The sequence below is a fragment of the Eimeria acervulina genome, genomic scaffold, assembly GCF_000499425.1.
Source record: "Eimeria acervulina Houghton genomic scaffold, Eah_scaff653, whole genome shotgun sequence".
NCBI classification, from domain to species: domain Eukaryota; phylum Apicomplexa; class Conoidasida; order Eucoccidiorida; family Eimeriidae; genus Eimeria; species Eimeria acervulina.
The window spans coordinates 1-12,223 of NW_013549671.1; the positions used below are offsets into that span (position 1 = coordinate 1).

General features: G+C 40.4%; 3 protein-coding genes across 3 annotated transcripts; 1 reads left to right on the plus strand and 2 right to left on the minus strand.

The window, feature by feature from the left end:
- Window positions 1-1,209: 1,209 nt before the first annotated feature.
- On the minus strand, window positions 1,210-2,359 carry EAH_00045510 (hypothetical protein, conserved; the record flags this gene model as incomplete). Its single annotated transcript, XM_013394756.1, has 2 exons — window positions 1,210-1,226; window positions 1,537-2,359. The coding sequence occupies 2 exons, from the start codon at window positions 2,357-2,359 to the stop codon at window positions 1,210-1,212; spliced, it is 840 nt and encodes a 279-aa protein (XP_013250210.1).
- Window positions 2,360-3,695: 1,336 nt separating this feature from the next.
- On the minus strand, window positions 3,696-7,991 carry EAH_00045520 (hypothetical protein, conserved; the record flags this gene model as incomplete). The annotated part of the gene is made up of 8 exons (XM_013394757.1): window positions 3,696-3,887; window positions 4,389-4,487; window positions 5,192-5,317; window positions 5,580-5,761; window positions 6,901-6,954; window positions 7,150-7,176; window positions 7,542-7,637; window positions 7,853-7,991. 8 exons carry the CDS (start codon window positions 7,989-7,991, stop codon window positions 3,696-3,698), a joined length of 915 nt encoding a protein of 304 aa, XP_013250211.1.
- Window positions 7,992-10,548: 2,557 nt separating this feature from the next.
- On the plus strand, window positions 10,549-11,183 carry EAH_00045530 (hypothetical protein, conserved; the record flags this gene model as incomplete). Its single annotated transcript, XM_013394758.1, has 2 exons — window positions 10,549-10,602; window positions 10,812-11,183. 2 exons carry the CDS (start codon window positions 10,549-10,551, stop codon window positions 11,181-11,183), a joined length of 426 nt encoding a protein of 141 aa, XP_013250212.1.
- Window positions 11,184-12,223: the final 1,040 nt, after the last annotated feature.

Genomic DNA, 12,223 nt, shown 5'->3' on the forward strand with positions numbered 1-12,223 from the left:
TAATGTAGATATATATAAATGTTTATGCATATACATATATATATATATATATATATACAAATGTATATATATATATATATATATAAATGTATATATATATATATACATTTATATATAAATGCATATCGATATAAGCATCATATTTATGCATGTCTATATAAATATATATATACGAATGTATGAATAAATATAAATATATATATAAATATATATATAACTAAATAAATAAATAAATATAAATAAATAAATATATATATATAAATCACTTGCCGATTTTATCTTTTAAATTTATTTCTTACATATATATACATATATATATATATATGTGAACGCATAAGCATAAATAAATAAATATAAATATAAATAAATAAATAATAAATAAATATAAATATAAATATAAATAAACATAAATAAATAAATAAATAAATAAGTATAAGTCACCTGTCAGTTTTATCTTCATCTAAAATTATTTCTTCATCGTTAAAATTAGGGTCTGGGAATTGTCTGTGCATTATGCGGCGTATGATCTAAAATAATAAATAAACAAATAAATAAATATAAATTAATTAATTAATTAAGTAATATAAATTAATAAATATAAATTAATAAATAAACGAAAGGGATGAAGAAACAAAGAAAAGAGGCTGTGGATTTGATGCAGTAAATATCTGTAGAAAACTAAATATAAATAAATATATATAAATAAATATAAATATAAATAAATATATATAAATAAATATAAATATAAATAAATATAAATTAATAAATATAAATAAAGAAGTAAATAGACATAATAAATAAATAAATAAATAAACTGTGCAATAAATAATTGAAGAAGATATACAAACAACCACAAGTACAAAATATTTAGTTAAAGGAGCAGCAGCAGCAGCAGCAGCAGCAGCAGCATCTTCAGCAACCGCAACAGCAGCAGCAGCAGCATCTTCAGCAGCAGCATCAGCATCTTCAGCATCAGCATCTTCAGCAGCAGCAGCAGCATCAACTTCAGCAGCATCTTCAGCAGCACCTTCAGCATCAGCAGCAGCAGCAGCAGCAGCAGCAGGGCGTAGGAGCGAACCTGCAAGTCAGTGTCAGTGAGTTTAACTGTTCTGTTATTTTTGATGTCGTGAATCTGTCTCCATCGGTCTGTCTCCTCCGATGCATGCAGCAAAGTCTCCAGCGGTTTGTTTAAAAACTTTTCGCCCTTTTCTATGCGCCTCCCTTCACTGTCATATCCTAAACCGCATAATTATTCTTCATCATTAGGGTTTATTATTATTAGGGTTTAATATTATTATTAGGGTTTATTATTATTAGGGTTTATTGTTATTAGGGTTTAATATTATTAGGGTTTATGGTTATTAGGGTTTATTGATAGGGTTTATGATTAGGGTTAATTATTAGGGTTTATGATTAGGGTTTATGATTAGGGTTAATTATTAGGGTTTATGATTAGGGTGTAGGGTTTCTATGATGGTTTATTGTTTGTATTAGGGTTTAGGGTTTAGGGTTTAGGGTTTAGGGTTTAGGGTTTACCTATATGTTTATATTTATCATACCACCATAGGGGTACATCTCCGATTTTATTTAACTCATCTTCATCATCTGACAGCAAATCTTCTTCGCCTTCTACCTCCATTACATTATCTACTTTTAATAAACTTTGATAACGAGCAGAGGGGCCCTCTAAACCCTTCTTAGGCTCTTTATTTCTTTCATCTTCATACAAACCCTTATCCTCTAAGGGGGCCCCCTTCCTGCTCTTAGGCGGCCCCTCAGGGGCCCCCCTCCTGCTCTTAGGGGGCCCCTCAGGGCTCTTAGGGGCCCCTGAAGGGGCCCCCTTGCTGCTCTTGGGGGGCCTTGAAGGGGCCCCTTCAGGGGCCCCCTTGTTGTTGCTCTTAGGGGCCCCTGAAGGGGCCCCCTTAGACGTTCTAAGGGGCCCCTCAGGGGCCCCCTTGCTGCTCTTTGGGGGCCCCTCAGGGGCCCCCTTGTTGTTGCTCTTAGGGGCCCCTGAAGGGGCCCCCTTAGAGTCTCTTGGGGGCCCCCCTGGGGGCCCCCCTTTATGGCCCTCTTGCGAAGAAGAATGACTGAGGGTGGATCTTTTAACAGAAGATGCGTGTTGCTGCTGCTGCTGCTGCTGCTGCTTTTGCTGCAGCTGCTGCTGCTGCTGTTTTTGTTGCTGTTGTGTTGCAGGCGTAGAGGACTTCTCGGTCTCCTTTTTTACCTTGACTGCTGTTGCTGCTGCTGCTGTTGCTGCTGCTGCTGCTGCAGGGGCCTCCTGTTGCTGTTGGGGTATTGATGCTGGGGGCCCCCTTTCTTTTTTAATTTTAAGGGCCCCTAGGGGCCTTTCCCGCGTCATACTTCTTTGCTGCTGCTTCAATAAAAAGGGTTTAGGGTTTAGGGTTTAGGGTTTAGGGTTTGTTGTGCAGGAGGCGGTAGGGGGCCCCCCAGCTAAGCGAGGGAGAGGGTTGGGGGCCCCTATGACTAAGGCTGTGGTGGTTCAGTTTTCGTTGTTTGTTTGTTTGTTTGTTTGTTTATAAATAAATTAATTAAATATATTAAAATAATAAACTTTATAAGACAGACAATGCACAGAAGACGAAATTTAACAAAGGTAAAACCCTGTGGGGCTGGGAACGGGCCCCACACCAAGGGCACCCTTAAACCCTAAACCCTAAACCCTAAACCCTAAACCCTAAACTCTAGGGAGTAAGTTTCAAAAGGTTTTGTAAGAGGTTATGCTAGAGCAAGATGTGCGATAACAAGAAGAACTGTATACTTTGTATACTAATGGAGCTAGGGTTTAGGGTTTAGGGTTTAGGGTTTAGGGCTGTCGCCTTCTATGTTTTCTTTCCTCAGTAATCATACAACTATAATTTATTTATTTTAAATTATAATTAATCAATTGTTTTGCTTCACGTTTTGCTTAACCCCTAAACCCTAAACCCTAAACCCTAAACACTAAACCCTAAACCCCGATTGTTGTACCAACCCCAAACCCTAAACCTTAAATCATAAACCCTTGGCTAATTACATAAACCCTAAACCCTAAACCCTAAACCCTAGACCTCAAAAGGTATGTTTCTTTCTGTTTTTTAATTATTAATAAAACCCGTAAAATAAAATATCTCGGACAACAAATGCAACGCTAATAACAACGTAATAAGAATACCCCTAAACCCTAAACCCTAAACCCTAGAATAAATAAAATAATAATAATAATAATAATAGTAAAGGATCATCCTAATAGTAGAACCAACTAATAATAATACAAGAAAATAATTATAACAAATACTAATTCAATAGTAATAATAATAATAATAATAATAATAATAATAATAATAATAATAATAATAATAATAATAATAATATACTAATAATAATAGTAATAATAAAATATAAAAACAAATGAAAATAAAAATAATTTGTTCTTGAAAAAAGATAAAAAAAGATATTTTGTCTTATAAAGAAAAGCTGCCAATACACCCCAACGCCCCAAACCCTAAACCCTAAACCCTAAACCCTAAACCCTACATCCTAACCCTAAACCTAGGGTTTTCGGGTTAGGAGATAGCCTGTAGAGCGTAAACCCTAAACCCTAGCCCCTAATTTCAAAACCCTAAACCCTAAACCCTAAACCCTTCAACCCTTCAACCCTTCGACCCAAAACCCTAAACCCTAAACCCTAAACCCTTTTAGAGTCTGGGTTTAGCTTTGAGGGCTATATTAGGCATTTTATTAACGCCTTCGAATTGACCATCTCTTTTAATGCGCAACATATCAAATGAAGACGAACGAATATTAAATAATGTTGCACGTACACCCCGAAAGTAATGACGGCGATAAGAAAATATATTATTTGCAGCAATACCTGAGTTCTTTAATACCTATAAACAAACAAATACAAGAAATTAATATAATATTATATAATATAATATAATCTAATAATATAATATAATATACTATAATAATATAATATAATATAATAGAACGTAATATAATATAATATAATATAATATAATATAATATAATATAATATTATATAATATAATATAATATTAATAGTCAACATAAAATAATTTAATATCTACAAACGAACAGATACAAAACAATAAGTAAATTAAATTAAATAAACAAAGTAACAAACAAACAAATAAACAAAATAAATAAATAAATGTTTTATTAAGTACACAAACAAACGAACAAATAGATATATATATGCATATATATAAACAAATAAATAAACAAATAAATAAATAAACAAACAAACAAATATAGAATAATAGATAGAAAAACAAACAAACGTCAGACACAGGTCAACAACACAAACAGAAATAACAAACCCTAAACCCTAAACCCTAAACCCTAAACCCTAAATAATAACAAACCATGAAAGGAGGAGGCTGCAAAACCCTTGAAGCCCGCCACATGAAGGGGCGAATATTAGAAAAGTAATGTTTCTTTTGTCTCCGAATCACCCCGTGGTGCTGCATATACACCCCAAACCCTAAACCCTAAACCCTAAAAAACCCTGAACCGTAAACCCTAAACCCTAAACCCTAAACCATTGACCATAAATAATAAATTCTAAACCCTCAATCTAAACCCTAAACCCTAAACTCTAAAATCATAACCATACATCCTCGCCTCTAAAGAACTGGCCCTTCACCCTTCACCTAAAACCCTAAACCCTAAACCCTAAAACCCTAAACCCTAAACCCTAAACCCTAAACCCTAAACCCTAACCTTTTTGAATGAAACTCTTGAGTGACGTTTGCAGAAAGAAAGAACAGAGTCAGGAATAGAAAGGAGACGCCGCGACTGACGACTAAAGTATTGCGGGGCTGCAATAAGCTGCATGTACACCCCAAGGTGTATACGCATAGAACAAAACAAATTAAAACAAATATAATACAATTTTATGCTTAGAAACAAAAACACAAACATATAAACCCTAAACCCTAAACCCTAAACCCTAAACAACAGTACTACCAGAAGAACATGATAAAGAGATCAGGAGACAGGTAAGGAGACAGCTGATAAATAAACAAACAAATAAACAAATAAATAAACAAATAAATAAACAGATAAAGAAAGAGATAAATAAACAAATAAATAAGCAAATAAATAAACAGATAAAGAAAGAGATAAGGAGACAGATAAAGAAACAAAAGGAGACAGCCTTCATCACCTGCTTTTCAGGTATCCAGATGGTCTCTGCTTCTTTTGCTGCTGCAGCAATTGCTGCTGCTGCTGCTGCATCTGCTTCTACAATATCAATGCGGTTAAGGTTGTACAAAGGAGACACTGCTTCAACCTGCACACAAACCCTAAACCCTAAACTCTAAACCCTAAACCACTCTAAACCCTAAACCCAAAGCCCTAAACCCTCATCCACCCTAAACCCTAAACCCTCGCTACCCCTCCAACTTCCCACCAAATGGAAGCCTCAAACCCTAAACCCTAAACCCTAAACCCTAAACCCTAAACCCTAAACCCTAAAGCGCAAGCCCTAAACCCCAGAACTGAGCTTTAAACCCCAACCCCTTAAACCCTAAACCCTAAACCGCAAACCCTACCTGTAGCATTTCTTCGATTGCTGCTTGCACGATAATATTTGCTGCTCTTTTAGGTTCGAACCCATACACCCCAAGACCTATGAAAGGAATGACAGCAGACTGTATCCCGCTGCTGTTGAGGGTTTTAAAACATAAACGAGATGTCTGCAGCAGACGACGGGCTGCTTCGCTGCTGCTGCCCTCTGCACACCCCACACACACACCCTCATCCTGCTGCTGCTCCTGCTGCTCCTGCTGCTGCTGCTGCTGCTGCTGCTGGAGATGAGGATGCGGGCGCAGCAGCAGTAACCGCCGCTGCTGCTGCAGTGGTTTGCTTGTTGCAGCAACGAAAATAGATGCAAACCGTCAGCAGCAGCAGCAGCAGAATGAAGAATAATAGCAGCAGCAGCAACTGTAGTTGCAGCAGCAGCAGCAACAGCAATAGCAGAAGAAACAACAGCAACACTAACGACAGCAACACTAACGACAGCAGCAGCAGCAGCAGCAGCACCAGTACCATCAACAACACCAGCAGCAGCACCACCAGCAGCAGCATCAGCAACAGCAGCAGCAGCAGCAGCAACAGCAGCAGCAGCAGCAGCAGCAGCATACGCCAGTAGTAGGGCATTGCGAGGAAAGCAAAGAGAGGTGCAGTGTCTGTACACCCCAGCGCTGGGATTATCAAAACTTCTCCTAAAAAGCAAACACTCAAATCTTTATTTTTATTTTTATTTTTATTATTATTTATTATTATTATTTATTTATTTATTTATTATTATTATTTTTATATTACTAGCATATTATAATAATAGTATTATTAGTATGCTGTAATGCATAATAATATTATTATTATATTATAATAATATTATTATGTACAATGATAATATTATTATATTATAATAATATTATGTACAATAATAATATTATATTACTATAATAATATTATTATTATATTACTTCATATATTAATCAAAGATAATAAATAAAATCTGGTTCTATTTATTGAAGTTAAATAAATATATATTAATTTATCCTAACCCTAAACCCTAAACCCTAAACCCTAAAACAACAAGCATTGAACATGCTGCCGCATGCAAACAAAAAATAAGAAAAGGAAATAAAAATAAACAAAGGATAAATAAATTAATTAATTAATTAATTAATTAGTTAATTAAAAAACAAATAAATAAATAACAAACAAACAGTAAGAGAAATATATAAATAAATAAATACAAGAAGAATATTAACACATAAACAAAAAAATAAATATATAAATAAATAAATCTATTTATTTATTTATTTATTTAATTTATTTATTTATTTGTTTATTTATTAAACATACCTGGCTGTAGCTGCTTTTTCTCTTCTGCTGCGACGCGTTGTAAATAAGCGCGGCCTACGTACACACAAACCCTAAACCCTAAACCCTAAACCCTAAACCCTAAACCCTTAATCCTAGACCCTAAATTCTAGCTATTTATATGCAGCCGTATTGCTGTCCTGGTGTCAAAGGAGGGTTTAAAGCTTCGGTTGGCCGATTAGGGTTTAGGGTTTAGGGTTTAGGGTTTAGGGTTTGCAGAGCAACTCGTACTTTCTTCTGGATACTCCTCAAAGGTCGCTGAAACCACAGCAACAGCAGCAGCAACAATAGCAACAGTAGTGGAAGCAGCATCAGTAGCAGCAGCAGCAGCAATATCAGCAGCCGCAGCAGCAGCAGCAGACGTAGATGCAAAGGAAGACAAACCAGCAGCAAAACCCGCACACCCGCAGCAGCAGCAGCAACAGCAACTGCAGCACATACAGCAGCAGCACCTACAGCAGCAGCAGTGCTACAGCAACAGCAACAGCAACAGCAGCAAACGGCAATAGCAGCAACAGCAGCAACAGCAGCAAAGCAACAGCAGCTGCTGCAACAGCAGCAGCTGCAACAGCAGCAAAGGCGCCAGCAACAGCAGCAGCAGCAGCAGCAGCAGCGAGACAGACGGATTGGTCTTTGTGCTTTTTGCTGCAGTCTCCTTTTGAGGGCCCTAAACAAATTCTGCTGCAGCTCTCTCCCTCCCTTCTCCAGCACTTCCAATGCTGTTCAACACACACAAACCCTAAACCCTAAACCCTAAACCCTAAACCCTAAACCCTAAACCCCTAAACCCTATACCCTAAATCGGAAAGACAAAGGGAAAAACAGAAGCAGCATTCAAACCACAGGGTTTTTATACACTAGGGTTTAGGGTTTGTTAGGGTTTGATAGGCTTCTCTAGGGTTTAGGGTTTAGGGTTTAAGGGGGCTGAACGCACCAAACCCTCGATAAGGAATCATATTGGGCGGGGCGGGCACCACAATGCAGTCTGCCACATACTGCTGCTGCTGCTGCTGTTGCTGCTGCTGCTGCTGCTGCTGCTGCTGCTGCTGCTGCTGCTGCTGCAGCCCCAGCATTGGTGCGAGTATATCTCCGTGGATTGCATTAATGACTCCAAATCTTTTAAATGTTAATTGATGTAAGAGGCCCCCCAGTTGGGGGGCCCCCTGGGGGCCCCCCAGCAGCAGCATATCCCCCTGCTGCTGCTGCTGCTGCTGCTGCTGCTGCTGCTGGGGAGGCAGCAGCAAAGATAGATCGGGTAGAAGAGGGGGGCCCCCAGGTAAAGCAACAGTATTAAAGTCGTGAGCAGCCCACTCAGAAAAAGATAGCAGCTGCTTATCAGGGTCTCCTCCTGCTGCTGCTGCTCTTGCTGCTGCTGCTGCTGTTGCTGCTGCAGCACGTACAGCAGCTGCATGCGCTTCAGGGGGCCCCGCTGAAGGAGACGGAGGAATATAAGGAGGGGGTTTGGGGGCCCCCCATCCGTCATAAGGGGCCCCCCCATGGGGGCCCCCAGGGCTTTTAAGTTGTCTAACATAATCTATATGTGCAGTCTTTGCTCTCTCTATTAATAATTTTACTTTCTTTGTTTGTGTTGACGTTGAAAACAAACAAAATAAACCCCAAACCCTAATTCTACAATCTACACAAACCCTAAACCCTAAACCACTCATACTATTATCATACCCTCTCATAAAGGGGGCCCCAAAGGGGCCCCCAGAGGGGCCCCCACTGAATTTAGGGGGGCCCCCAAAGGGGCCCTCAGAGTGTACCTCAGAGGCGCCCCTAGGGGGGCCCCCAGAGGGGCCCCCATTCTCTGTTGGGGGGCCCCCATAGAATATAAGGGGGCCCCTAAAGGGGCCCCCATTGGCTTTAGGGGGCCCCCCACTAACACCCAATGGTAGGGGGCCCCCCAAGGGGCCCCCATAGATTATTTGGGGGCCCCTTTGGGGGCCCCCAAAGGGGCCCCCATTGGGTTTAGGGGGGCCCCCATTGGGGGCCCCCATAGTAGGGAGGGTATAAGAGCGGTATAGAGGGAAGAGGGTACTGAGGGGGGCCCCATGGGGGCCCCTGAAAAGTCTTCTATTTGAGAGCAGCATAAAGATGAAGCTTGCTGCAGATACACCGTAATATACAGCATAAAAGTAGAGAGGGGCCCCATAGGGGCCCCAATAGAGAGTTTAATAGAGTAGAAGACAGAGAGTAAAGACAAAAAAAAGACTTTAAAAAGAATTTTTTATTTAAAATAATATTAGAGTTTAGGATTTAGGGTTAAAAGTCTAGGGTTTAGGGTTTAGGGTTTAGGGTTTGGGGTTTAGTGTTTAGGGTTTAGGGTTTAGGGCCCGCCGCCTCGGGGGCCCCACGATGGTACCGCCTGATCGACTTCCTTATGCTGCTGCAGTCAGCCTGAATGCAAAACCCTAAACCCTAAACCCTAAACCCTGAAGTTTTCAAACCTCTTTCTCTGTGGAAGCCGCTGTGGGGCGCTCTTCCCCCTTGAATATCCTTTTGTTTGCTTAGGGTTTAGGGTTTAGGGTTTAGGGTTTAGGGTTTAGGGTTTAGTGCGTGGATTGTTGTCTGTCGCTTTATTTCTCTTCCCAAAACAATTCACCCCTAGAAAAACTTGTCCCTTAAAACCCTAAACCCTAAACCCTAAACCCTAAACCCTAAACCCTTGATATGTTTGTATATATATTTTTTTGCTTTTTTTTGTAGAATAAGTTAAATGATGAAGATAAAAGTGCACTAAAGTGTATGAAAGCAATTTAAAGTTAAATAATTAGGAATAATAAATAAAAAGAGAGTTAAGATGAAGAAAACAAGACGAGCGTCTCATCGTCCGGTTAGCAGACGGCCAAAAACAACTCGCAGAGGGTTTTATAATGTTAAAAAGAATCAAAGAGATATTATCTTAAAAGGTATCTGGGATAATAATAAAAGTGTGCTACAAAACTTTAAAAGAATTAACTTAAAAGACTTCGCTGCACAACTCGCAGATGATGCAGAATTAACCCAAATATCCCCCCAAAAAAGGTAAACCCTAAACCCTAAACCCTAAACCCTAAAACCCTAAACCCTAAAACCCTAAACCCTAAATTAACACTAGTCTATTAGCCCTATAAAGAGCTAAACCCTAAACCCTAATCTGTGTAATATGATGCACCACTCTTGCAAAAATATGCTGAAAAAATGTAAACCCTAAACCCTAAACCCTCATATAAACCCTATGAAGAGCTAAACCCTAAACCCTAAACTCTGCAATAGGAAAAGCTAAAACCTAAATCGTATTTAAAAATTAAACCCTTAAAAGATATAAACCCTAAACCCTAGGAGGAGCTAATCCCTAAACCCTACGAGGAGCTAAACCCTAAACTCTAAGAACAGATGTAAACCCTAAAACCTAAAAAACTGTAAACCCTAAACACTAAAAACAACAGACAACTAACGCTAAACCCTAAACCCTAAACACAACAGAAACCCTAAACCCTAGAAAACAAACACAAACCCAAATACGTATACGCAGCAAAACCTAGGCAGCATATCATGAGCTCAAGGAGGGAATCAAGCAAGGGTTTAGGGTTTAGGGTTTAGGGTTTAGGGTTTAGGGTTTGTGTTCTTCTTCTCAGCCTCAATGAAATGGAAACGAAGATCATCGCCAAGTTGATTGAGAAGCACAAAGAAGATTTCGTGGTAAACCCTAAACCCTAACTAAACCCTAAACCCTAATTAAACCCTAAACCCTAGCTAAACCCTAATTAAACCCTAAACCCTAATTAAACCCTAATAATAGTAAGCCGTTGATTGTCACTACGCTGTTTCTTGCTGCTGTTGCTTTTTCCATTGCTATCCACCCGTATGGTTTAGGGTTTAGGGTTTAGGGTTTAGGGTTTGTGGTTTAGGCGATGAGTCGGGATATTAAAATAAATGTTTATCAGTGGACGCCCACTCAGTGCAAACACAAAACAAAAAATTTTAATGATAAAAACCTTTGCTCAGCCTCGCACAAATACCTCAAACACCTCATACCCAGCAGCAGCAGCAGCAGCAGCAGCAGCAGCAGCAGCAGCAGCAGCAACAGCAACAGCAGCAGTAGTGGTAGTAGTGCTGGTAATGAAGAAAGCAGCAGCAGCAGCAGAAGCACCAGCAAAAGCAGCAGCAAAAGCAGCAGCGGTAATGAAAGCAGCAGCAGCAGCAGCGGTAATGAAAGCAGCAGCAGCAGCAGCAATGAAAGCAGCAGCAGCAGCAAAAAGAAACGAAGGCAACGTAAATAGATAATTCATTCCCTACTAATTGCTGCAGCAGCAGCAGCAGCAGCAGCAGCAGCAGCACGTACCCGCAGATAATAGCCCTTCTACAGCCGCTGGTGCGGGTGTTGCAGTTGCTGCAGCAGCAGCTGCTGCTAGGAGTTGCTGCTGTTGCTACAGCAGGTTTTGCTGCTGTTGTCGCTGCTGCTGTTGCAGCAGCAACAGCAGCAATAGCTGCTGCTTGCAGTCTTAATACAACGAAAACTTGTGCATACCTAACCACTCTAATTTTGCTGTTGTTGTTGCTGCTGCTGTTTCTGCTGCTGCTGCTGCTGTTTCTACTGCTGCGGCTGCTGGTACTACTGCTGCTGCTGCTGTTGCAGCATCAGCTCTTCCTATACCTAGCGATCAGCTAGCTAGCTAGCTGAGGTCTATCTACTAGGCTAAGTCAACAACTGAAGGGCTAGCTAGCTAGCTAGCTAGAGAATATCTATTAGGGTTGCGGTGTATATACACTACAGTGCGTAGAGCTGCGCATACACCTCAACTCTGCCTCCTCCACAGACAAACGAATTTCTCTGCAGTCTGCTTCCCTCCAGCGCCCACCGCTCAGAGCCCCTCAGCTAGCTAGTTAGCTAGTAAACACCTAGCTAGCTAGCTAGCTAGCCAGCTAGCTAGCTCACAGCTAGCTAGCTAGCTTGCCACCTAGCTAGTAAACACAAAGCTAGCTAGCCAGCCAGCAGACAGCTAGCTAGCTAGCTAGCTAGCTAGCTAGCTAGTAAGAACACAGCTAGCTAGCTGGCAATGAGAGCCAGTTAGCTAGCGGAATCAACTCGCTCGCTGGCAAGCTACCCATGCAAACAGCTAGCTAGCTAGCTAGTCGTACAGCTAGCTAGCTAGCTAGCTAGATAGGTAGCTAGCTAGGTGTATGTACAGGGGCGCTCATATCCCACAGCCAAAAGAGATTAATTGCATAGTATAACCAGGTGAGGCTTCAGGGAAATGTTTTGCTTCCTTCACTGCTGCTGCTGCGGCTGGTGCTGCTGCAGCTGCTGCTGCTGCTGCTG